General features: G+C 38.1%; 1 protein-coding gene across 1 annotated transcript in view; it reads left to right on the forward strand.

Annotated features, from left to right (window-relative positions):
- LOC134754464 (uncharacterized) overlaps positions 1–27,914 on the forward strand; it is a 129,591-nt gene that overhangs the window by 77,336 nt on the left and 24,341 nt on the right. The window contains exon 5 of the mRNA XM_063690798.1: positions 25,909–26,018. Within this exon, the coding sequence (XP_063546868.1) occupies positions 25,909–26,018 (110 nt within the window). The remainder of the gene's footprint in view (positions 1–25,908; positions 26,019–27,914) is intronic.

Here is a 27,914-nt window from a genome sequence, read left to right on the forward strand (position 1 = left end):
TTATTATGCAACATGGCCAAGGTTGTTTTTTTTGTAATAGTGAGTTTTGGTTGTCAACTGACGATATATAAATGTGTATGTGTATGTCATGTCCACTGACCGAGTCATTAACATAGAACCGAAGCTACAAAAACTAGAAAGTTAAATTTTGCACATTAGCCCTTTATCAGGCTGAGGGAGATATATTTTCCACGGGTTGCGACGATTGAAACATTATTCTATTTTCAATTAGTAAGACTGATATTCGATTGTCATTTTTGAACTGTCAACCTGATAAGCTAAAGGGTTAAGCTGTTTATAATATGTAGGTAAACAAATAAGAAACGATTTTTTTTTCTCCAAATAATTTGTTTTTTTATATATAGGTGTCGCGAGGGTACGCCTTATTGCTTGTTGTATGGCTTTTTTGATATCGTGTGAAAATACGTGTTAGTACGGAACCTTCCATTATGCGTGGCCCGGCTCGCACTTGGTTTTTATAACTATCACCTACTACCACGTACTTAACCATTCCATGCTGACCATTTGATATGGCATTTATGCTGCTAACCTGACTGATAAAATCATATTTCTTCCTCTCAACTTTGCCGTAGTCGGATACAACCAAACACGTACAGTGTATGAATATGTATGCGTGTCACTTTAACCCCCCTTACCGAGCATAGCATAACAGACGAAGCATAGACGAAGGAATTACGGTACCACAGATAGCCAAGGACAATGTCAGTACATCCGGCCGTTAATCTGGCCGATGAGGATTACAGATTATGAAGACTTGTTAATGTAGTCGTAAAGAACATTCTCGAATTTTAAACAGCGGTTCCTTGACTTTTTTAAATGATTTATGACGTTATTGATCTTTTGCCCCTGCGCGTAGATAAAGCTTACGTCACCAGTTGGGCGACGTTGGATGACTTCATCCCTGTTTTATGGATGCATTTGTTTTTACTATTACGTCTAAATCCGAAATACGAGTACAACGATTAACTCTTAAAAAGTAAAGTTAAAACTTAATATTTTTCATGAACAATACCTATATTCATCATTATTAGGTAGTTTCTTAAATTTGTTACAATAGGTTTAGGTGGATGGTGATTAAAATTATCCCGCTTCATTCCAAAAATAAAACACCTTTAACATTAGATAAAAATTATTACTGAGACTATCCTATCACATACCATGTTTTTGTTTATATATCCTAACTCGAAATTTAAATTCGCGTTACATCTTGGCACTATAAGGAAGTACTTCATCTAAGTAGGTACCTACATTCAAATAAACACGCTGAGAAAAACGAAACACTCGGCACGACTGACTCATAGTAAAGCGACGCTTGTCGCATGCAATTCAAAAACACATCATTAAAAAGCAGTAGAACAGCATTGTGTCTATCGTTTCTCATGTGCCAGTGTTTTTAGAATTTTCTGGGAATTGAAGAATAACCTTAGGGGTCGTGTAAAACGTGTCACCCAACGGGACAGTCACGCGTAACGCTGTAACGGCCTAAGTTCTCGAGGATTTCGATGAGTTACGACTTTGAGCTTGATCTCGTCTCGCCGGAGTAGCCTGAGGTTTTTGCTCATTTATGCAAACCTGGTTCGAACAGTTATAACGTATTAAACTTGGAAACGGCGGATCCTTTGATCCCACCGCGTATTAACTGTATTAACAAGTTACTTACAAAAAAGTTTTGTAAAGAAAACATGTATGGCGTTATAAACTGTAATAGATGTTATATATTAAAGAAAAAGTGACGAAGCCCTCCAGTGGTGGAAGCCGGATTCGAACCGGCGTGTTTAGCTATCGCGGCTAAACCCCTAGGCCACCTCGCCACGGCGGTACTCATCCCAATTTCTTGACTATATGCCATCTTAGTAAAGACTAGGCGTCTTTGACCAACTCTTCACCACTGGAGGGCTTCGTTACTTTTTCTTTAATGTATGACATCTATTACAGTTTATAATTTATATATATAGTACGCTACTATTTAAAAAACACAAACCAAACTACATATTTAATAAAATATTTTGATTAGTTCCCAAAGTTGTTCATGTATGGCGTTATTCATAAATGCACTACAAACTTCAATTAACTATTAATCGTATGTCTTAATCTGTCATTTTGACTTATGTATTTGTAAGAGAGGGATATAAATTAACTAATTGAGGGTTGTAAAGTTTTATGAATAAGGGGGTTGATAATTATTGCACATCAGCTTTATTAAATAGGTACAAGTACTTCTGAATTCAACATTCAAATAGATCGAAATATTTGAACAAAACGAAAATGTCTGAAGTTTTAGAGTTCCATAGACAACCAGGAATTAACCCTGATAGTTTCGCCATGTCCGTCTGCTGTCTGTCAGTCCGTCCTCGGCTTACCTCACTGACTGCTAGTGCTAGTGCTAGAAAACTGCAATTTCAAAGTGGTGAAATAAGAAGTAAAAGAAAAAATTTGGGTGGGTACCCCCTACGCGTAAATGTAATGTTATTTTAATTTAATCTCTCCTTGTCTAAATATAAAATCTGTGTAAAGTGGCTTAAGTACTTGGACGGCTTGTGTTACGTTACGACCTTGCTAGAGGTAACATTGAGAAATGAGGATATAAGCTACGAGCTATTATAAAGATTTTAAAGTATACTCCGTTGGTCACATATTTTTGCAGAAGAAATGGCAATGGCAATTTAATGTAACCAATAAAAAATAAATATGAGCCAAAGAACGTGGAATATATCATAACTCTAATCATTGTATTTACACTTAACCCTTAAATGCATATTGTTGCCAAATGTATACAAAGCAATAATGATGCATAATTAATTATAATACGCTTAATTAATTATATTACATTAATTAATTTAATCGTGCATTTAAGGGGTATTTAATCTATGCAATATTTTTATTTATAAAAATTACATTCGTTTTAAGACAACATGTCGGAAAATTTGAAAAAATCCTGAATTTGATGATTTTGGATGTTTTTTTCGGAGTTTGTAATTATTTTATATTTAAAAACTTTATCATAGGTGTATTACAAATAGTGTACCTTTCTGATGTCAGCAAGATTTTTCATATATCTCTTGCTGACAATTATATATTTACATAAATATGATTTAGCCTGTGCAACTTCTAACACTGACTTTTCAGTGAAAATCGATGTTATAATTTTTATACAAATCTTTCCCATACTCAGCAAACACATATATTAATATCGGGCAAAAAGAAAAAATCATGCATTTAAGGGTTAAACACATGCTGTCTGTGTAATGAACTTGTTTTGTGCAATAAAGTGTTTACTACTACTACTACTACATGCTTAGCAATAATTCTGGATAACCTTCCTTCCAAGTCCTAATAGAGCGATTTTACAGTTTCATGATTTAGAACCTTGCTTCAATAATTTATTTATCTACCGTTAATATTAAAGCGGTAATTTCTATGTTGAAAATTCCCTCGATTCCCTATAAAGTAACAAACGCATGGCGGCCATGATTTTAATAGTCGCGTCCGCTCATAGCTTGCGCCGGGCTGATGTCACGGCCAATCTCATTTGCGCGAGACGTCACTTTACGTTCGCACTGACCCGAACAATCCTCCCAGCGAAAAGCGTAGACACCGTGAATTTAACTATCGCTCCCGCTCATGATTTGCGCCGGCCGGCGTCACGGCCAATCTCGTTAGTGCAAGACATCACTCCATATGCCCCATATGCAAGGGATCCCTCCCTACAAAAAGGTGTGTCTAATGTGACTGTTATGGCTGCTGCTCGACGCCACGTTGGCGCAACTGCGCAGCGACATCATTTTCCATGGCGCTGACGCTGCCGACGCTCAAAAGACGCTAGTGTGGTCTCTCTAAATCGCGCCCGCTTGAGGCTTGCGCCGGCCCGGTGTCACGGCCAATCTCGTTAGCGCAGCTCGTCACTCCACGTCGTCCACGTGCCCCTTGAGGCGAGGAATCCCTCCAGTTATAAGCACCCGGGAATGTTAACTTGAGAGATGACTCCATGTGCACCCTGACACAAGGAATCCTTCCCTACGATAAGGCGTGTGACCACTGTGACTGAAATCGCGTCCGCTCATGGCTTGCGCTGCCCGGTGTTACGGCCAATCTCGTTAGCGCGGGACGTCACTCCACGTCGTCCACGTGCGCCGTGACGCGAGGAATCCGGTCATGATGGTACAGTCAGCAACAAAACTTGCTAAGCGAACGACTTATCCAAAAGTTGAGTATTATTTCAACCAATTGTTTCAACACAGTTTTATAGTCATATGTGTCAAACCATCGATTGTTCTAATAAGTACTTTCATAAAGTCAAACAAAGTATAAAACTGTAAATCTAACTTTCTCTTTTTTGTAAACAAAAATGTAACCCGAGCTATAAAAATATATGTATTGATTCACCTGTGACATAAAAATTGCTTAGTAGTTAAAATGCTACAGTACAGCAAACATATCCTTAAGTAGGAATATAATAACTAATAACCTAATCTTCCTTTTAGCTTGACCAGTCTGGTAGCAGAACTTAAAATAACGATTTTCAAGTTTATATTCAACTCGCAATTCGGGAACAACGTTGCGGTGAGCAAATCTCTCATACGTAATCAGATTATCTATGGGTACTCGCACCATAGACTTGTGTACAGGTAACCGCTAAGCCTTCATTCTAAGTTGGCTACGCTTAATTAAGTACGATCTAATGACAGACGGTACGGAACCTTCGTCTAAGGGTACTGTTATACCCCCCGGTCGTAGGTGCGCGCGCTAAAATGGTGTAAGTACTAGAATTAAAGCATTATTTTAGATATTAGATATGTACTTATGCAGAAAAAAACAAATGCTAATGTGACTCGAGGTTTATCAGCGCACCATGGAGCGTAGTATATTGAGCGTGAAATTAACCGATCGCATTAAAAATACAATACTGCGCTCCAAAACGCGAATCACTGACGTAGCTGAAACTGCCGCCAAGCTTAAATGGGACTGGGCGGGACACGCCTGCCGTATGCCAGATGCTCTGTAGGCCAAAACAGCCACCCGTTGGGGTCCCACAAAATTGTAAGGCGTCACGGCAGACCTTGTCGGAGATTTGACAGAGACTGGTGGGAGACTTCAGGGGATAGGGATACGTGGAGAAATAAGAGGGAGGCCTTTGCCCAGCAGTCGACAGTATGGGCTCAAGCTCAGTAATAATAAATATTGTGACTTGTGACGTCTAGGCTCCGTTGAATTAAAAGGTGGTAAATAAATCTCAGGTGGTCAGTCGTGTGCTTTGCGACCTGTCTGCTCGCCATGACGGTTGACAACGCAGTGTCGCTGTGGACTTGCAGGTAGTTCGCTAAACACTTTTATTGTGTAAACGTCACAGTTATCACGACATGAAATCCATACGACTGTGAGCATAAATAAATGCTATTTATGTTTACAGATAACAATTATTGATGAAAACCACCCACGTATATTTAGTCCAATACTACAACTATGGTACACAAGTTCAATACCTACGTAATTACGTAATTAGTTATTTTTGATTTTGCATGAGTTTTTTCTTGCATTTATGACAAAAAAAACTTAGAACTGCGTTCTCTAAAGAAGAAGTCATACCGAAACGAAGATATACGAGTTAAGTTTTGGACCTTAGTTGGATCATTGTTAAAAAATATGTCTGCGGTCTAATTGCCGCGACCCATATAAAATGTATGAAAAGAGTCGTGGAAATTACACGCAATCTCAGACATAACTATTTAGAGAATGACCCAGTTGGGAGATTTTGGACTATATATACACTGAAACTGGATAATATCGTATGAAGTAAAATAAAAGCCTTACATTATTCGAATGATTAAACAGAATAGGTTAAATTAAGACACTTAATTATATATGGGTTATAATATCCAACATTTTTTTTATTTTCTTGCTTTCTGCCGAGTAACATGTTTTTTTTTGGCTGTGATCCTATTAATCCTATTATAACAAAATATCGAAATTTATTCAAATAAATAGAACTTTGAGACACTTTTGACTCATTCCCATTATCATCATCTCATAGACATTTTGATCCTCAAGAATCCTGTTCAATTCACAACGTGAAAAAAATAGTCATAATTTCAATTATTACTAAGGATCGAACAATAACCACGCTGGGACGAGCTCGCAGTCTGTTATTAAGATGGATATATTGATTTTAACGACCGCATGTAACTTGAAGAGAAGCACTATTGTGGTCGCATAGAATAGGAATTGGTTTTACATTACAATCTTTATAGGATCTCTTCGAAACATCGTTAAGTATTATGTTTGTTTTAAGATCCAGTGTTATGCTAACTAGGAATGTGGTTAAGGAATACGAGTACGATAAGTATGATAACACCTCACCGGAGATGAAGCTGCGGACAAAAATAGATATAACTCCGTAATAGATGGATACAGTCTAAGGAAAAAACGTGCCTCGAGAATCACGAAAATTTGATTCTCGATCAGATGTCGCTACTACCTTTGGCCTACTCTCGTATAGAGGGATTTGACGGTTTCGTTTGTTATTTAACAATTTTAATGCATATCAGTGAAAGAACATGGGTCAAAATAATAAAAATAATTAATGCAAATAAAAAAACATTTATCCATATTTAAATACATTTTATCGTATTTTTATAAATCTTCAATTTCAGTTTTTAAAGTGTGTCGATAGATGGCAGTGAATTTACTGTGGTTACAAAATTTACTATGACAGTACCGCTCTATAATATTATATCCTCTTTGCTGCGGATGACCGCAGCTTCATCTCCGGTGAGGTATGAGGTATGAGGTAATATATGAATATTTGTGTCGTTTTAAAATAGAAGTTATGTTCGGTTGTCATTGAGGATTATACCTACACATTACATTTACATATTTCGTATTTAATTTTTTTATGTAAATAACTTAAGATGCAATTCCAAAATGTCCTTATCGATATGGTGGCACCTTATAAAATTACTACATTTAGGTATTGATGGCGTTTAGATACCCTAAAAGCGTTTTTACATTGTCCGATCCGATTTCGGATGTCGAATACGACTACAAGGAAGCAAAAGAGTAAAAAGTACCTTTTTATATTTTTTTATACATTTAATTACCTACCTAATATTCAAGCGTCAATTCAATAATAAAAGCACTTGATGCCATAGAGCATTTTTTATACCAGTTGTTTTTCTCCTAAGGTCACCCGACATAGCGACATCCGATGTGAAAAACGCTCCTACCCTACCAACCCAACCCACGAAATTGTAAAATATTTTATTATCCATTAAAAAATACAAGTGGTATTTTATAAGAAAAAAACTTTATTGCTAGTTTATAGCTAGAGGTATGCCAGCTGGGTGATCTCTTAACTACGCCAATCATTCAACAATTTTTCTATATTGTTTGTACAAGAAGTAAATATTTTGATTGTCAGACGACAAATACATATATTTGTACAGCACTCACAAAAATAGTCCCTGCAGATTTGTGGATCGAATCACTCTGTTACGTAAACTGAGCAGAAATGCATTTTATTTTGGGTTCAGTTAAGAACATTAAGCTTAAAAATACACAGAAACTGGAACAGCCATCTCACTCACGAAAGTAAACGAGGCACACTAAATATGAACAGACGAATATTTTCAAGAGGCTTAGCTTAGCATAACTATACTGGTGATTCCGGGGGTCATAACGACATAAAGTGATGATAATTTTCACACTAAACAACTTTTATAGGTATGAGATACGCGTAGAAATATCTCTGTGGGTACTTACCATAAAACGTGCTAACTCTATTCCAAGGTATCAAAATAAAATAATAAATTTCTCTTAACATCACTAAACAACCCGCTTCATTCAAATACTTGCCACTTGGTTTTACGAGGTTTTATGATAACGTGTCTGTGGCCTTACTGCGAGAAACGAAAATCGAAAATTCTTTACGTGCTCGCTAGCGATAGAGAGGAACATAACGAAATTTAGTTTTTCGCGGTAGGCCCTGTATCCAAAAATTTGACTATTTATACATTAGTGAACTCTATAATAGTTATGTGATCTCAACAGTTGTGTGGTTCTCGAATGGCTGTTCGGATCGGATCGATAGTTTGCAAACATTTACAATTTAGTATTCTAGGCAATGGTAGTCGCGATAGCCTTATTTGCCTAGTATTTCACTTTATTACTTGCAATAGTCCTTATCCAACCTACATATAAACATGTCGCTCCTTCGAATACGGAGGTACGCAGAATATCCATTCTGCAATCATTGCACAACGTCGACCCACACGATTACGTAAGCGGCTCAAAATTAGAATAGAATAGACAGAATACGGCCTGGCCGTTTATTTCCAATGCTTTATGAGTCGAACGCCCAGGATAACCAGAGTAAACGAGACATCAAGATCCGTAACCACTGTGGACAAATTGAAAGCATTACATTAATCAGGTCTTCTGAGAGTTCGACTTCCGAGCTTTTGGAATAGCACACCTGACGCGTACTGCCGAATACTGTCATGTCTCAACACGTCTATAATCGTGCTCTGGGACAAAATACTTGAAACTAGAAGCAGATACGTTTGGCTTGTTTTATCGACATCTCATGATTTGATACCAACCACATAGTTCCTCCCAACTTTGGACAAAAGTGGCGAATTGCCGGCGAACTGACAATGATTTTTGTATTCAGAGTTAGACAGACCTTGGATACATATTTCAAAAAATTCGTCAGCTTAGTACAGCAGAGCCCGAGACTACGGCCTCAACTCAACGGACAGAGCGGTATAACGTAGGTAGCTATACATAATGTATGTATATGTAACATTGCCAGGATTCCTCGGCCATGGCGACTGGCGAGAGCTATCGCAAGACCGAGAGGCATGGCGTGGCATGGCGTGATCTGGTGTCGAGTCTGGTTTGACTTTGGGTCGTTGCGTCACGTTAGTAAGTAAGTATATGTAACATTGGAGATTGGAGTCCACGAAACTACACTATTATTCACAGCGTGCCGTTCCACCATTATTCCATCATCTTCTTCGTTGTCTAGGTACGAAGAAGGAAGAAGGTGTTACCTACCTACGTCATTTTATTATTCATCTTACTTTGTCCCACTGAGTTGCTGCCACAGGCCACAGGTCCAGAATGTACAAGATTGCCTGTCATAAATCAAAAGCGCGACGAAAATCACAATGGTGACAAGTGTCATTGGAAGTGTTGAATTCAGAATTGACTTATTTAATTTAATATGTATATCATTGTGTAAATTATTTTCTTTTGTACCAGTAAGTATATTCCAAGATATGTCCACTCGCCGCACATCCCAAATGCAGCTCTTCGTATTTTCCAGTTGGCTAACCTTACGTTTGTACATTCAAGCTGGCCGCTAGATTCTAGATTCATTCTAGATCTGTGGTTGCCGCGTTTTAAGTTTGTAAATACATAATAATAATAGGACTATAAGCCTGACATTGTGATAATAGATCGATCGCAACGCCGGGCCGTGCTCGTTGACATCACCATCCCCCATGATGAGGATCTCGTGAAAGCAATAAAGGACAAGTCCAGTAAGTACCTAGACTTGGCTCACGAGATAACCGCCATGCCCGATAGTTGTTGTTAGCGGTATAGCGAAGAGTCTCGACCAACATCTTGTGACTCTCACTAGGTGGTTGAATCAAGGGTCAGATGCAGAAGGCGGTGATCTTTGGACGTCCAGCGGTTCCTCTCTCTGCGGCCCTGACCACCGGCAGCTTGGGCTTTGCCCCGCTGCTGGCGGTACCCTATGTTAGGTTTTTTATGTGTTTATATATATTTCATGTGTTTTTGTATTTTACTTTTATATTGATGTTATAAACAACCTAACTTAAGAATAAAAATAAATAAAGATAATAATAATGTCAATATAAAATGACATACAAAAAATCGTAACGCCGTCTATGCAGTTCACGATCGTGATCCAACGTCAGTCGTTTAAAGGTCAAGCCGTCGTGGGTCAGTGAGCATCACGATCCCACAATATATCGACCTTTATAATTGACGCGAATAGCTCTTTGTCTTAAACTGAAGAAAATATTTGCATTGTCATTGTCAGGCCTTATATAAACAGAGATGAGTTGATCATAGAGACTTCTAATCTTCACTCAAGTGAAATTATGAGCAGCGTAGGTAACAACGCCACCTTACTAGATGATTTTGATAATACCACTAGTAATCGTAACTTACATTGATACCGGTTTCGACAAAACGAAAAACGGAAAGGATTTTAAATAAAAGTAAAATTGCATATACCTGTTCAATAAGCTGTGAATAACACCACTATCACGGCAGCTACCTCTAACATTTTACTCCTCACAGTCACAGGATATTTATCCTCCTACAACGAATAACTTGTACAAAGTAGGTAGCTAAGGCGTTAGTATGTGCGGAAAGAGAAAAGTCGTACAATGTATTAGATCCCATACGATCACGACTCTTCTCTTTTCGCACACTCTAACAAGCCCCATTATTCATATATTCATGTAACTTAAATAGCAACCTCTTACAAACTTGTCAAATTTTGTCTCTTTCTAACAAACAGAAATGTCAAAATTATGAATGGGGACAAACTTCATCAACCGATTGCTGAGCGAGGTTTAGACTAGCAAGAACTTGCATGCAATTTACGTTACATTGCCGACTACTAGGGTAAACTGCATTCAAAAGTTTGATCAGATACCGCAATATAACGTAAATTGCATGCAGGTTCTTGCTAGTCTACGCCTCGGTTTAGATTCGACAAAGGTTTATGAAATACGCCATAAAACTTTAGCGTTATGAGGATTAATTTGACTGCTTCAAAAACAAATGCTGGCCTAGCTGTTATAGTGAATCCCTGGAACATTTGGCCACCCTATACCTTTAGTGACTATCGTAAACGCAACAGTATTATTTACTAGATTACTCGATGATTCCATTATCCATACGAAATCGGATCCAGATCTATACATTACCCTAGATTGGCGTTACCCATAAAGCTCCTTTGACACACATCCTCAAATAACTAATCATCGCTTCCATAGTTTTTCCCGGGCCAAATGAATGCGCCCGCGAGCGTGCGCGCGCGCCGACCGCCGCCGGGGCGACGACCTCAACACCGGAGACAAGACACGACAATGTTTTTGATGTTTTTTAAATCACTTAGCAGTAAATAAAATGCATTTGTGTTTCCATGTGCAGGTACACTTGATCTCCTCTTGTAATTTGAACAGCATGGTTGTGATTTTCATGAATCTCTATCGCCATACTCGTATGACCACTTTTTTGAAGGATATAAAAATAAAAATAACTATATCAGGTCTACTGATCACATTCGCATGGCTACTTTCCCACAAAAGCAACCAGCCACCATATTGAGTGGTCATTGAAACAAAATAATGCACGAACCCATGAAAGTTTACATTTTTAACCATCGTTTTAGCTCTTCCGCTGCAGCATCTAAAATTTGATCTTTAATTAGAATTTTTATTGAAAATTTTAGTAACCCATGACACAATTCCATCAAACATAACTAATAACCATATCGAAAAAAAGGCGAGATTAAAAAAACTCACTCTTCAAATCGCTAATCCTTTTGAGAGTTACGATGTCACAGCAAAGCAGACACACAATTACACTGTTAGGGGGCTTTCATTAATTACGTAAGGGCTTCAGGGAGAGAGGCGGTCAAGCCCAATCCCACTAAATTTCACGTGGGGGACGGCAAATATCACGTAATTCTTTTCGGCCAGAAAATAGTGTAAAGCTTTGAGAGAATCAGAGGGGCTACCGCGAAAACCGCAATTCGCAAATTGCGGGGATTTTTCTCTTTTACTCCAATGCAGGCATAATTAGAGTGACAGAGAAAAATGCCCGCAATTTTCGAACTTCGATTTTCGCGGTTATAATCCAGATTAATTTAAAGTAAAACTTGCTTCTAGACTAGAATATGCCAAAATCTGACACAAGTCTTGCGCATATTAAAATCCATGAATAGATGTTTACATCTAAAATTAATTATTTTATCTGGTCTCCCTCGGTACAGGCATAGCCTGGTGCGACCCCTGGAAATTCTGTTTTATGTAACCCATGCTCCGCAATCCGCACCCACCCGATGTCACATCAATTTCTGTATTGTACTGTCCTGTTTTGTGTGCAATAAACTTATTTTTATCTTTTATCTTTATCTTTTTTATTTAATACTGAAGTACTGATATTAAAGATACCGAATCCTCCGTCTTCTTTACTACTCTTATTATAAATAATTAAGCAAATTGTGTTTTGTTTAATAAATCAAACGCATTTATAGGTACTCAAAATACAACATTTTAAAGATCTCACTTGAGATTAGGGGGGAGGGAGGGGGTCGAGACAAATCTCACCAGGGGCGGAGGGGGCTCATATAACCCTCAAAAACCCCTCACGTAGGTAGGAAATTAATGGACGCCACGTTAACCTTATAACCCCACTCTTTTTCCGTCAGAGGTTAATAATGATACCAAAATTATTTTTTGTTGTAATTTGATTGATCTTTAACCGGGAATCGAAAACGGTCAAATCCAATAAAATAACCGGAAAAATTATGTCATCAAACGTTGATAAAACCAATAATCGTCGCTACAGAGGCTATATTTATGATCAAAAGATAGTGTTTTATACGTTTCTTTATTAATTTCTTAAAATCTCGACCGATTTAGAATGGTTGCATTGTAGGTGAGAGAAAAATTCATTGGGTTCCCTGAAAAACTAGGGTATCATAACTTTGCTCTCGTGTGACACATAATTTTTGAGCTCAGTAGTGAGAACATATTAAAGGTTAAAATGTATTTCGAATTTGTAATAGACCCCGAAGTATAAAGTGGCAGTTGATGGCCTTCACTAAATTAAAAAGCTACTTTGTTTCACTCCCTGGAGTGAGGAAAGTCGCACTTTCTTCACTCCAGCGAGTGACGAAAGTAGGTTTGTTCAAGCTGCTGAGGTGAAAATGACCATAAGTCTTTATACCCCGAAAGGCCCGTCGAATTCTTGATTGGCGAATAATGGGTTTGTCGCCATATATTCCGCCAATTTCCTCTTTTATTTCAAAGGCTGAAAAAGAAGCTCACTGCTAAATTTCATCACAACCAAGATCCAGAGAAAAATGTCGAGAACGTTTACAAAACCTAAGTTAGCCTGAGGCATTCTTCCCAGGACACTAGGAAAAAAAACAAAAACAATCTATACAATAAATGTCTAATACTTACTTTACAATATATACCATATGAAATACGAGCGTAAACGTTGGTTGAGTGGGAGTGTTTATTTCTTTACATCGCATCCCGTTTCAGTGAACATTTCGCAATAGGTAGGTACCGGTACCTACATACGTCTAAAACGATGTATTAGTCAAATCACGGGCTATAATGTACATCCCAGCTAGTGTCTAAAACATCTTATATACATGAAAGGATCTACAAAGATAACACTTTTTTATTCGGTTGTAATAAACCTAAACATAACATTCGTTATCGTCAGGGGACCACGTGCGTTGGGTTGCGCCCGCCAGTCTTGGTGCTTCGCGAATCGCGACTTCACGTGTGCCGCATAATTTGGAGAAAAGTCGTGTTTGTGCCCAGTTTACGTAAAGTCAACATTCAACTTATTTAGGTGGATAATAATTATAATGCTAACGCCCAGACAAAATTAATTATAGAAAAATGCATTTCAACTAAAAGTGAATTGAACTAAAATATGCATACAAAATACAAGATCGAGTAACCGTATACCGCTATTTTATTGTTCAAAAATACTGGCTCCGCATAAATTACCCAGAAAAACGTATTTCAGTGTAACAATGTGATAGAAAATATTAGCCTGTGATTCGATAGACTTTTAAAAATTAAGGATAGATTAAAAATGATTGAACTAGTTAAAGTGAATGATAGGGTAAATGGAAGTATGCGGGACCTGGTGGCGGATTCGTTCGTCTGCCGCGTGCAGTACTTGGACGACTTGGACCCTTTCATGGAGTACAACGTGCGGGAGCCGCCCAGGCCGTTGTACCACACGTTCAACACGACCATACCTCTGTCTTACCAGATTGCCTCAGTACATCGGTTACTTCAGGCTCCGCATAGGGTAAGTTTATTCTTAGTAATAAATTATAATATAGCTATGAGTACTACATAATTCACTGGGATATGAATAAAGCTACAAGTATTCATTAACTGCAAATGCTAGCGAAGGTTATTAATATTAATGCAATGTAGTTCCTTTTCATCATAGTTCTTTAAGTTTAAAAATATTTACGTAAATTACCGTTACAATAATAACTTTATTATCATTCTCTTGTTCAGTGCTGAATCTACAGACCCTAACTACGCCAACGTTCACACCAAATTTACCAATGAAGCGATAACGCAGCGTACTACGTAGGCGAACAACACGCGAACGCGAAGCGAAGCGATGCGACGCGGGGTGAATCAATCCTTTGATACCTATAGAAGTGTCCTACGTGGGCGATCTAGGTGCGAACGCGAACGCCGTGGTCCAGCCGCGCCCGCGCCGCGCCGCTTCGCTTCGCGTTCGCGAGTTGTTCGCTTACGTAAGACGCTGCGTAAGGCTGTTCAACAACTTTATATTTTTTTACGACATTTGACATTTATTATCGAGTAGTATTATTTCCACTTCCTATTTATTTTATAGTTAAACATTAATTTCTATGAAATTAATTTTGATACGTTGGATGAACACTAAGTAAAAGTCACTCGTTAGATATTCGGAAGTTTACGCATAGTTGGTAGGTAACAAAGAAACTTCAATGCCTACTAATATATTCCTCGTAGATATAGCGTGTTACTCACCGCGCCGTTCAGCTAAAATTATCTGTTCCAAATAATGCTCAGGTGTTGTAACGAGTGACATAATATTCATAAAGTTATTATTAAATTTGTGCAGCGGACTGGCATATATTCCAAACAAAATTATTGACTTGATCGCTACTCTGCTGGCGCTGCTAGTCGGCATGGCTATATGAAAAAGTGTCTGGAATCTGATGATGATGAAAATGAGACGTTTATAATGAACACTTCCTCACTTTGTTCGGTGAAAGCCAGAGCAAAGTTAGCTAAAGAGGACTCTAACATGATGCTAAAAGTTAAAGTTAAACCAAGAAAAGTCTGCAGGGATTTTGACAGCACACGCAGTGCAGGTGTTATTTTAAACGTCAAACTTCTATGAAATTATGACGTATAAATAACACTGGCACTACGTGTGCTGTCAAAATATCTGCAGACTTTTCTTGGTCTAACTCTAGTGCGTTAAGAATTTAAATAGGGTAGTTGACTGCTTAGTCAAATCAGTTTTTTCGAACTGTCAAAACAATTAGCCACCTTGGGCGTTAACACTTTAATCCCTCACTACGCTCAGGATTCTATCTTACAATCCCACGCTACGCTCAGGATTCAATTGTAGAATCCTTCGCTTCGTTCAGGATTCAATGTACGTCCTCGCCGTAAATATGTCATTTTGCTCCCTTGTGACACAATCTACTATTAAATACAGGAAACATCCATATTGTACAAAACAAGTATTTTACATGATAAATTGATGAACACCTTATGCTATAATAAGAAAGTAGGTCTGCAAATTTCTATAAAAAATATGACACACCCTCACTCTGTTCTATTCAAGTCGATGCGGGGTTATCTTAGTGTAAGGCCTGAGTGGACGCTCGTAGCGGAGCGTTCGGCGGGGCGTGCAGCGTGGCGTCGGACTCACAAGTGATGTGAGCAGCGTGCACTATAAGGGCGAGTTGCACCAGCCACAATTAACAGCCTGATCAACGTCACGCAGCAGAGATCTATGAAATTTCCCATACAGTAAAATTTTGCGAACACTTTAGCGGTGACAGACAGTTTGGTGCAACCGACTCTAAGGCCGGTCCTATACGTTTGCATTTGTTTAACATGCACGCCGCACGCCCCGCCCCGCTGCACGCCCAACTCGAGCGTCCACTCAAGCCTCACACTTTAACTCGCGCGTTTGTTCTTTAAAAGCAGTCCTGTGGCTGGTCCTTAAAGGCGGAAGAGTTGTTCAATTATCACGTAAGCTTGCCGCGTCGCACTCTGTCGCATTAATTGTTTTGTCCTCCAAAACCAGTTGGCCATTGTCTGTTTTCTTCAGCTAAGCATGCTCGGATTTCCTTACCACTTAGAAGCTAGATTTATTTTATTACATCATCATCATTTTCCTCGCGTTTTCGGTTCCGGCTTTTCGCCACGGCTCATGTTAAGTTTTGAAAAACTCATTGGTTTGAGCCCCCCGGTTTGAAACCGCAACCTCCGGATTGAAAGTCACACAGCGCTCTTTTATTTATTTAATTATTTACCCATGGTGTAAATACATAATATAAACAATTAAATGACAAAGATTTTTCATTTCATTTCATTAACACTTCGGGGTCTCGAGTCACGAGGTTGCTTATGATACGAGTACATGTTCTTAGTGGATTGTTAGGTGTTAAGATAGATTCGGTACACGGCGGGAAGAACTTGATAACTCGAGATATAAAATTGAAGAAATTTGAACTTAAAATAGAGAACATGAGGTTCAAATGTCTTCCATTTTTTATATCTGTAGTTATCAACTTCTTCCCGACGTGTACGGAATTATTCTGCAGTAAATAGTGAAGGAGAAGGCTAATTTGTATTTGTTTTAATTATACACAAACATATATGATAATGATTTCAAAGCAAATGCAACAGGTACGCAAGCATTATCGCACAGACAGTTAGTCGGTTTTTTAGCAAATAAACCTTGCATTTGCATGAGAGGCCATTCACCCTAAAGGCAGGAGTAAAACAGAGACATTACAATATTTTCAATGTATTTCTCATGCTCGTAAATGTTTAATATTATGGATGAATAAAAGTTGCTTAAAATAGACTGTTATTGTCTAGTGCATAAAAGTGAATTGTTCTTTTTAAGGCGGTTCCCTGAGCCAGAAAGCGAAAAATCTCCTAATGAGCATATTTTTCTAAGAGACGTTGATATTCGTAGACGTGGAAAAAATAGATGTAGTTCTTGATTATATTATCTTTAATTTATAAGCTTCCGATACACGAATTATGACATATGACACTTTCGCTCGATTCCCAAAGTAACCTCTAACTAGGACTTTTAATCCAACTTTACTCGGTTATTTATTATGTGACACTATACCCAAAGAAAGAAGAAAAAACAATCTTAACTTAAATAGTAATATTACCGCTTTCGAATTTGGATATTGTAAGGCAACGTTTTTAAAATAAATAAAAATCGACAACATTCGATCAAAATTGCTTTAAAAGCTGATCATTATTCTCATATAGGTACCACACTTTGTACCATTGAAAGCAATAAATGACTGATTAGGTCCTGAATGCTTTTGAGGTAGCTACTTATAATGCAAATAACGAAACGGATAAAAACATCGAATAGGTACCTACTGATTAGCACCGAAGGTGACTATTACGTAGGATTAGCACTTAGCAGTGACATCAGCTGCCGTCATACTGTTTATGATTTTACGAGTACATGTATTTTCTTATAACCTATTCATATTAATTTGGTTACTTCTATTAAAGCGTTTCCAGATTGTCCGATCCGATATCGGATTTGTGACATAGATTTCAATTTTTAATTATTTTATTGTTATTTTGTTTTTAATGAAAATTTTATAATAAGTACCTAAAATACTAATGAATTATTTACCAATTGGAAGAAAGAATGAATGAAAGCCAAAGAAATCTAGATAAGAAATATTATAAAAACCCTAATACTTTGCTAAGCCCTTACTGGGTCCTAGTAGTTATGTATGTACCTACCTAGCATTAAGTTGCATGTGTATTTGTGTAAACTGTATCTACTTGGTTGCAAATAAAGATTGAATTGAATTGTTGTCCGATGACCCTTGGAAAAAGACAGCTGCTAGAGAATGTCCCATGGCGTCAAGTTCTTTTGTAATTGCATTAACGCTTTATTTTGAACAATAGACAATTATTAAATGAATAAATAAAAACCGGCCAAGTGCCAGTCGGACACGCGCACGAAGGGTTGCCTACCATTACGGAAAAAAAACAGCAAAAAAATCACGTTTGTTGTATGGGAGCCCCATTTAAATATTTATATTATTCTGCTTTTAGTATTTGTTGTTATAGCGGCAACTGAAATACATCATCTGTGAATTTCAACTGTCTAGCTATCACGGTTCATTATATACAGCCTGGTGACAGACAGACATCCAGACGGACAGACGGACAGCGGAGTCTTAGTAATACAATCCGTTTTGGGTACGGAACCCTAAAAAGGGTGCGTTGGGGTAAGATCGAACGGGCTTTTTAAGAGGGGTAAGATAAAAAATCGTCTGTATGCCGAAGCATTGCGGGCGACTTTTCATCTTATCCCGCATAAAAAACCCGTTCAATCTTATCCCAACGCACCCTACCTACTAAAAATAATTACCCTATATAAAGAAATTACACCATTACGTAGTATAGTAGATAACGATAGTGATACCTATATGAATAAGGGCCGTTTTCCCGACAAATTATTTTTGACTTGTTTGAATATTTACTTTAAAGGTAAGTATAATACATATAACGTAATCAATGAACTAATAATGCCTACACCAAATATGTTTACAGATGAATAATTATTACGCATATTGCATGATTTGCATGTAACAAGGTAAAAGATAATAGATAAGGAGGAACTAACAGATAAGGAGGTACCGGTACCGGTGTTACACGAACTAATCAATATAAATAAGTACTTAGGTACCTACCTATACCTACTCCGTGTGCCGTGACAAGGATTTAAGTACACATTTTTCGCCATATTTCATTTAAATAACGTGCAAGATATAATAACCACTAGCGACCCGCCCCGGCTTCTCAAGGGTTACACAAAACCTTAACAAATTATACACCTAACCAATCCTCAGAAGTGTTACGGGGTAGGTGGATGTAGGCCTTCCTCAACAGGATGATGAAATTAAACTCAGGTACCAGGACGACGAGGGTATTTATTATCATTAATAAAGGGCTCAATTAATGTGCCTTAATGCAAGTAGTGAGGAAGCAGAAGCTTATGGAGCTAGCGATGTTCACTCACAGAACTGCACTAAACTAGATATTTTTAATATAAAAACAGAACGTAAAGTAAGCTACTACTTTAGCTTATCAGGTTGAAAATACATACACAGACAGACGCGGCGGGGGACTTTGTTTTAACTTAGATTGTTTGGTATATGAATATAATTTAATTGATTATCATGAAAAATGGCAAAAAGTCATTCAACTCAAATCAAAAGCGATTATTAACTATGCGCACGACGGCGGGAACTGCGGATCGAAAATTTTGTTTTGACCTCTAGTATGCGTGTGCCAAACGGTTAAACTGTACATTGATTTACGTTTTTTTGTTTGCGTACACCTTACACTATAATATATTCTAGGTTTATAGGTTTCGCTTTTAATTTTTTTTTGTATTGAACATTTTGAAAAAAGGAAAAGTTATACACCTAGTTTTTCATTGTGCCAATAACGTACAAAAAAATCATGGAGAACGAAAAATATTTAGAAGTGGAAAAACATTTTCTATTTTTGTATAGACGACTAAGTACGTACTTAGTATTCTTCCCTCTTAAATGCAAGTCAGTTTTTAAAATATCGATTAAAAAATTATAGATTAAAAAAAATGTACTCGTATAATGCAATCGAATTTCGTATAATCGCAGGCACTGGATCGTATAATCAAGATTTCTTTACTGGAATAATGCTAGTCGTTCAGAAACCAAAGAGTCAGCCACACTTTGCCTTGGCTACTTAAATGAGGACACGGTCTTATCGATAAAAATCGCACTTTATCTCTTTAGAAATACGTGAGTCGTTTCAAAGCCCCGGTGTTTTCCGGAGCCTCTGAGTAATCGAGCTGAAAACTCTGTCTCGTCCAATCTATTTTTACAAGCTTTTATTTAACTCGCATTATTTAGTAGTTTATTTAGGTGAAATGTTGCAAGTAAAATTTGAACCAACACCATGACCGAATTGGAATACTGGGGACGTCCATTATTTACGTGATGCGCTGTTAATTTCTGCTTACTGGGGATAATGGGTCTCGACAAATATCACGTATTTTTTCTTAGTTGACTTGACTTAGTTCTTCTCTTGAAGATCCTTACTAATAAATATTATAAATGCGATATAACTGTATATCTGTCTGTTTCCTCTTCACGCTTAAACCGCTGAACTTTTAGTAGGTATGGAGATATTTTGAAGCTCGGGGAAGGACACAGGGTCCTTTTTATTAATCATCTTCATCATTCCACGCAGACGAAGTCGCGCAGAAGCTGGTTATAAATGAAGTGACTAGAAATAAAACTATGAAAACGGATTATATCGCGTATATTGAATTTATAATACATCCCGACGTTTCGAACCCTTTACAGCGTTCGTGGTCAACGGGTGTCACGAACGCTGTAAAGGGTTCGAAACGTCGGGATGTATTATAAATTCAATATACGCGATATAATCCGTTTTCATAGTTTTATTTCATGAGTAACTATCGCGGTAACCGAAGACAATATTATGAAGTGACTAGAGTTAGACCAACCTAAGGTGGCAGCGATTTTGATAGCACAGACTGCGCAAGTGTTGTGGTATCATATGTTTCTCATGCTATAGCTACTTTAATTTAAGTAAACAAAAAAAAGTTACTACCTGTGACAAAAATTATAAGCAAAAATGTGTGCCCACGTTTTGGCGTGTTCAAGCTTTAGTTAGTGTTATTGTTACATAAACTGAAAAACGTGTTAATTATGTTAATGGGAACTGTCCGCTTCCGTTTTTCTGGTAACGTTAATTTTATCTCGACTTCCCGGTCCCAGTTTCGTTCGGAATAAGGGACACTATTCCGGGCCGCTCCAGATTTCACGCTACATTCCGATCGGGCAGCGAGCGTTCGACTCGCGCGAGAAAGAATGCGAGACACTAACAATCAGGGTGCGTAGCCAACATGCCAATCGTTTACGCTCCGTAGCAAACGAAACGCAACTGTCACTGTCGCACTAATATGGAAGAGTGATAGAGATACACAAACCGTTTCTTTGCTCGCGCGAGAAAGAATGCGAGACACTAACAATCAGGGTGCGTAGCCAACATGCCAATCGTTTACGCTCCGTAGCGAACGAAACGCAACTGTCACTGTCGCACTAATATGGAAGAGTGATAGAGATACACAAACCGTTTCGTTGTCGTAGCCCAAGCGATTGTCATCTTGGCTAGGCACCCAGGCCAATTCGAACGTGCACCTGATATCAAAACGATATTTGAATCATATTGGAAATTTGGAATCATATTATTTAGCTGTCATTCGCGAGTTCATTTCGCTCGGACTTGTGATTTATTTTCGGATTAATGCGAGCGAAACGCTGTTTTTTAGCCAAAAATATTTCTGAATGTATTTAATCAGCAAAAAAAAATTGGACTAAATCGACAACTTATGAAGGGCCTTGTGGCATAAGTAGGTAGGTACTTAGTCAGGTCATAAGTTCTGTCACAAAGGTTTTGACTGATGAAATGTAATACAAAACTTATAATAAAAATAAGTTTGCCATGATTTGAAAGCTTGTTTTATACAGATCAAAACGTAATATAATTATTTAAAAATTTAGATCGCGACTTTGTTTATTACTATTTGGGATTGTCGTTGGATGTTGGATGCGAATACGCGTCTGGAATGTGAAAAATTATACTTCACAAAAGGGAGTAAAAATCAATGTCACATTAATAAAATCTAGGTACAATTGTTTATTTATATGAACCTACTTTATTACAAAGTTATTTTATCACCAGCATTTAGTTCTCCGCAAGTGTGTACAGTCGCCATCACATATATCGGAGCGGCCGAGGGACTCAAAAATATCTGAACACGCACCTATCGCCATGACAATAGAGGCGTGTTCAGATATTTGTGAGCACCTCGGCCGCTCCGATATATCTGATGGCGACTGTACCTACTTCAGCTAATACCTTTCAAACTTAGAGTAAGTACTTTTTAGTAACACGTTTATTTGTGACTGCCATCCAACGAGTAGGTTTGGTAAAATATTATGTACGGTTGCAATTTTGGCAGTCCAATACACATGATCGAATTATATATTTAAAGAATGATAAAATAGCATTTGTTTTATGTAAGATTCATCCATGTAAATAAAGAAAATAAATAAATAGGGATCATAATCACCTTGAAGAGGCCGCGTATTTTTTGCATGTTTTTTATAATTTAGTTTTCGGAACATTACATAGAATTATGTAAAACTGAGACAGTAAATTACGTTAAATTATATTGTTAGTAATTCAGCATTTACATTGAATAATAAGGGATCTGTACCTCTAACTTTTTTATACCGATAACTAGTCGGGAATGTAGGAGTTAACCAAACAATATAATATTGTACCTATGAAAGCAATAAATTACTGATTACTGAATATTTGATTTCGTGTCCCTAGACTCCCTAGCAAACAAAAATCGATTATTCAGAAACCATGTTGATTATTTAACTTTTTTTGTTTACATGGGCATTATTAAATCCATAAGTATTTCATTAACACATTCAAATTAACAACTTGATCATATAAAAGTTACATTTTGTACGATAACGTAGCAGAAAAATAGTTATTTGTTATACAAGGGTGCAAAGTTGTATTTTACCCGCGAGTGTGGAATTGAAACACGAGCAAGCGAAAGGAATCTATAGTTGAACCACGAGCGAAGCGAGTGGTTCTAAAATAGAATCTAAAGCGTAGCGAGTGTTTCAACACTCGAGAAGTAAAATACATTTGCACCCGTGTGTAACACAAAACTTTTCACCTCACTATGGCGAGGAAAGTGCAACATCCACAGGCGTTAGATCATCTTCATCACTGGAATCACTCATTTTTTTACAATATTATAACAAAAAAGTCTGGAAATTCTGTATTTTTACGCGAGAAGTTTCTAAGTAAAAATTTTGTTGACAATGTTGACATTTCTGACGTATGAAATGTCATTGATGCGTTTTGAAATTGCATCGACTCAACTTGTGCGTTCAGAATTCAATTTAACATCATTATTAAACATCAAACGTTTTTTATGGAACTTTAAGGTTTATGACATAAAATCATTAAATAAAGCTAAATTTGGTATATTTTATTAGATTCTCAAACAATTTGTTTAATGATAATTAATATCGAACGAACCATTATTATGAGCGTTTTACGTTTTGTTATCTGTCAAGCTACTAAAACACGCTCCACCCAAGGTCAAATTACTTTCCCCACTAGTGGATAAAACGCGTTTTTCCCTGCTTGTTTTGAAGGATAAAAGACAACTTTCCGAGCTAGTGAGGGGAAAAAAACTTTTTAGTAGCTAGACAGATAACAAAACGTAAAACGCTCATGATAATGGTTCGTTCGATATTAATTATCATTAAATAAATGGTTTGAGAATCTAATAAAAAATACTAAATTTAGCTTTATTTAATGACTTTAAGTCATACACCTTAAAATTCCACAAGAAACGCTGTTTTTTTATAATGATGTTAAATATAATTCTGAACGCACAAGTTGACTCGATGCAATTTTAAAACGCATCGTTGACATTTCATACGTCAGAAATGTCAACATTGTCAACAATTTTTTTACTTAAAAACTTTTCTCACCGACTCGCGTAAAAGTACACAACTTCAGAGTTTTCTATTATAATATCGTAAAAAAATTAGTGATTCCAGTGATGAAGATGATCTAACGCCTGTGGATGTTGCACTTTCCTCGCTATAGTGAGGTGAAAAGTTTTGTGTTACAAACGGGTGCAAATGTTTTTTACTTCTCGTGTGTTGAAACACTCGCTACGCTCAGGATTCTATTTTAGAACCACTCGCTTTGCTCGTGGTTAAACTATAGAATCCTTTCGCTTGCTCGTGTTTCAATTCTACACTCGCGGGTAAAATACAACTTTGCACCCTTGTATAACAAATAACTATTCCCATATACGAAAATGAGGGACACACCATTTTTGTACTTTTTTGCTGCGTTACCGTACAAAATTTAACTTTTATCTGATCAAGTTGTTAATTTTAACTTATGTATCTAATAATGCCCGTGGAAACAAAAAAGTTAAAAAATCGACATGGTTTTTGAGAAATCGATTTTTCTTTCTTAGGGAGTAGAAATTACGAAATCGGTGTTCTAAAACTTGGTTCACCCATAAACCTAGATAAGTGTTGTTCAACCACAGTGTTCAACAGAAAGATTTTTGAGTAGGTACTCAAAAATCTTAAGCGTATGTAGGTACATACGCTTATTCGCGTTGCTCAATGCTCATACCTCATAATATTATAGTTGACGACTTCGTTACATCGATAAACATTGAATTTTACGACACCATAATAATATTTTGTTGCGTGGCGAATCTCATGTCTAAGTAGTTATACGAGTATCCAAAAGTGATGTCATCTTTGTACTTGGCGTTTTAATGTTGTCTAAAAATATCTGAAGTATTGATAAATTAGTACCTATCTAGTGGAGTAAATGTGGTATTTTCTATAAAAAAGGGACCTTATTGTCGATGGCGCTTACGCCATTATAAACGATGCTCCGATATAAATACAATGCCGCGCGACGCTGTGCGGCGTAAGCGCCATCGACAATAAGGTCCCTTTTCATAGAAAATGCCCCAAATACATTTTGTAGCCTTAGGATATGCTGATTCTAAGGGAAATTGTTATATTGTGAAGAATTTCGGAAGATTACAGTTATAAAATTAAGGCGCTAGGCTTAATTCGTCCGATTAATGTATTATTTCGTAGAAATAAAGTAAGAAGTGAAAGAACCGTGGAAAAAAAAGTTAGGTTCTACTTTTATTCATAAAAAAACGTACGATATTACTATACCACCGCGCGCAGATTAATAAAATCAAAGAGGATATAATAAGATAGAGCGGTACTGTCATAGTAAATTTTGTAACCACTGTAAATTCACTGCCATCTATCGACATACTTTAAAACTAAAACTGAAGATTTATAAAAATACGTTAACATGTATTTAAATATGGATAAATGATTTTTTATGTGCATTAATTATTTTTATATGATTTTGAACCATGTTCTTTAACGGATATGCGTTAAAATTATAAATAACAAACGAAACAGTCAACGCCCTCTATACGAGAGTAGGCCAAAGCTAGTAGCGCCCTCTGATCGAGAATCAAATTTTCGTAATTTTCGAGGCACGTTTTTTCCTTAGACTGTATCCATCTATTACGGAGTCTTTGATAAAATCGCCCGCACACTTCAGTTACATGTTATAGTTGATATAGTTGTACGACTTTAACGCCATCTATGGCAGAACCAAGGAATTAGAATGTCAGCATATGAAACAAACCGCTCGCTGCTCACATAACATGCATTTTGCGAATCAAGTGTTAAGACCGGAACGCAGATAGCGCTGCAACACGTACAGTAGTCAGCAGCCTTCTAACTGCTACAGACAGAAGCCAAGTCGCTACATGATGGAAATTCTGCACACGATTTTATTTTTAAGGTTTTGTTACGATCATTTTTAATTCCTAACCAACGTGGCTACTTCTGCTGGTGACACTTACAAAATATTCAAAAATATTATGTTTTGTTTTTCAATACGAATAAGTAGGTATGCAAAAATCGAATGGCGAAACAGCAACAGTAATTAGCACACGTAAATATTATAACAATATGTAGCTTCCGACTTGATTGTGAATATCAAATAAAATAAAAGGATTATCAACCAAATTCCCGTAACGGCATACCGCTTGTATACAACGAAAGACGCTCATTATTAACAAAGTGTTTTTTGTCAACAGTTGGACGACGCGACCCTGCAGGTGTTCAAAGATGGCGACTACGGGCCGTACCTCGACCTGGACTCCACGCTCAATGAGCAAGACGAGGAGCTGGAGGGCCTGCAAGAAAGGTACGACTATACACCATGTACTTGCAGTCCGCTGTACAGACGGACGACGCGCCCCGTCAGGTGTTCGGGGATGGCGACTACGGGCCGTACCTCCACCTGGACTCCACGCTCAATGAGCAAGACGAGGAGCATCGAGGGCCTGCAAGAGAAAGGACGACTATACACCATGTACTTGCAGTCCGCTGTACAGACAGACGACGCGCCCCGTCAGGTGTTCGGAGATGGCGACTACGGGCCGTACCTCGACCTGGACTCCACGCTCGATGAGCAAGACGAGGAGCTGGAGGGCCTGCAAGAGAGGTACGACTATACACCATGTACTTGCAGTCCGCTGTACAGACGGACGACGCGCCCCGTCAGGTGTTCGGAGATGGCGACTACGGGCCGTACCTCCACCTGGACTCCACGCTCAATGAGCAAGACGAGGAGCTGGAGGGCCTGCAAGAAAGGTACGACTATACACCATGTACTTGCAGTCCGCTGTACAGACGGACGACGCGCCCCGTCAGGTGTTCGGAGATGGCGACTACGGGCCGTACCTCCACCTGGACTCCACGCTCAATGAGCAAGACGAGGAGCTGGAGGGCCTGCAAGAAAGGTACGACTATACACCATGTACTTGCAGTCCGCTGTACAGACGGACGACGCGCCCCGTCAGGTGTTCGGGGATGGCGACTACGGGCCGTACCTCCACCTGGACTCCACGCTCAATGAGCAAGACGAGGAGCATCGAGGGCCTGCAAGAGAGGTACGACTATACACCATGTACTTGCAGTCCGCTGTACAGACGGACGACGCGCCCCGTCAGGTGTTCGGAGATGGCGACTACGGGCCGTACCTCCACCTGGACTCCACGCTCAATGAGCAAGACGAGGAGCATGGAGGGCCTGCAAGAGAGGTACGACTATACACCATGTACTTGCAGTCCGCTGAGGGACGGACGACGCGACCCGTCAGGTGTTCGGAGATGGCGACTACGAGTCGTACCTCCACCTGGACTCCACGCTCAACGAGGCCTGCGTACCTGCAGGATTTTTAAGGTGATGTCCGGATTTTTGTCAGGATATTCCATTTTTTCATATGGGAAGCCTTCTTCCACTTCTTTATTCGTAAAGCGAGATCGCCTTTTTTCAGCGTCAATAAGGCCCACATCCAGTAAACTCGTAAGTGGCAGCTTCATGGTTCTCCATTGAAACGGCCACATGCGAACTGTGACGTCACAACTCGTCACAGTCAGTGGGGCACTGGTTGAATGGATGTGCGTACGCGCGACCCCGGCGGTGCACTTCCTCTTCCCCCTATCCCTCCTGTTCCTCAATGAACGGTGTAGCCCACAATCCATTAGGACGATTTTGATACTGCCAATAGTGCAGCTCCATTGTGTTGATTTTACCTGATTTCGGCAATAGCAGGGTAAACACGGACTTTTAGGAATGTTTATGTACCTACCTAGTTGAAAGTGCATAATACTATTATTAATTATTTTATAATGAATAGTTTTATTTGAATGTATATGCAGTGTAGTTTATAAGTAAGGTTAACTACCTAATGCTTATGTATAAGACTAAATTGCTGTGCCTTTACAGGGTCTATATTCCATGTAAATGTAATATATTGGCAATAAAGATTTGAAGTTGAAGTTGAAATTATTATATTGTGATAGGTGTTTTCATTTATATGCCGATTTAAAGAAGACCATCACTACTATCAAAGATATATATAACTCCGTAATAGATGGATACAGTCTAAGGAAAAAACGTGCCTCGAAAATCAAGAAAATTTGATTCTCGTTCAGAGGGCGCTACTAGTTTTGGCCTACAGTCGTATAGATGGCGTTGACGGTTTCGTTTGTTATTTAACATGGGTCAAAATCATAAAAATAATTAATGCAAATAA

The sequence above is a fragment of the Cydia strobilella genome, chromosome Z (genome assembly GCF_947568885.1).
Source record: "Cydia strobilella chromosome Z, ilCydStro3.1, whole genome shotgun sequence".
In the NCBI taxonomy this organism is placed as follows: domain Eukaryota; kingdom Metazoa; phylum Arthropoda; class Insecta; order Lepidoptera; family Tortricidae; genus Cydia; species Cydia strobilella.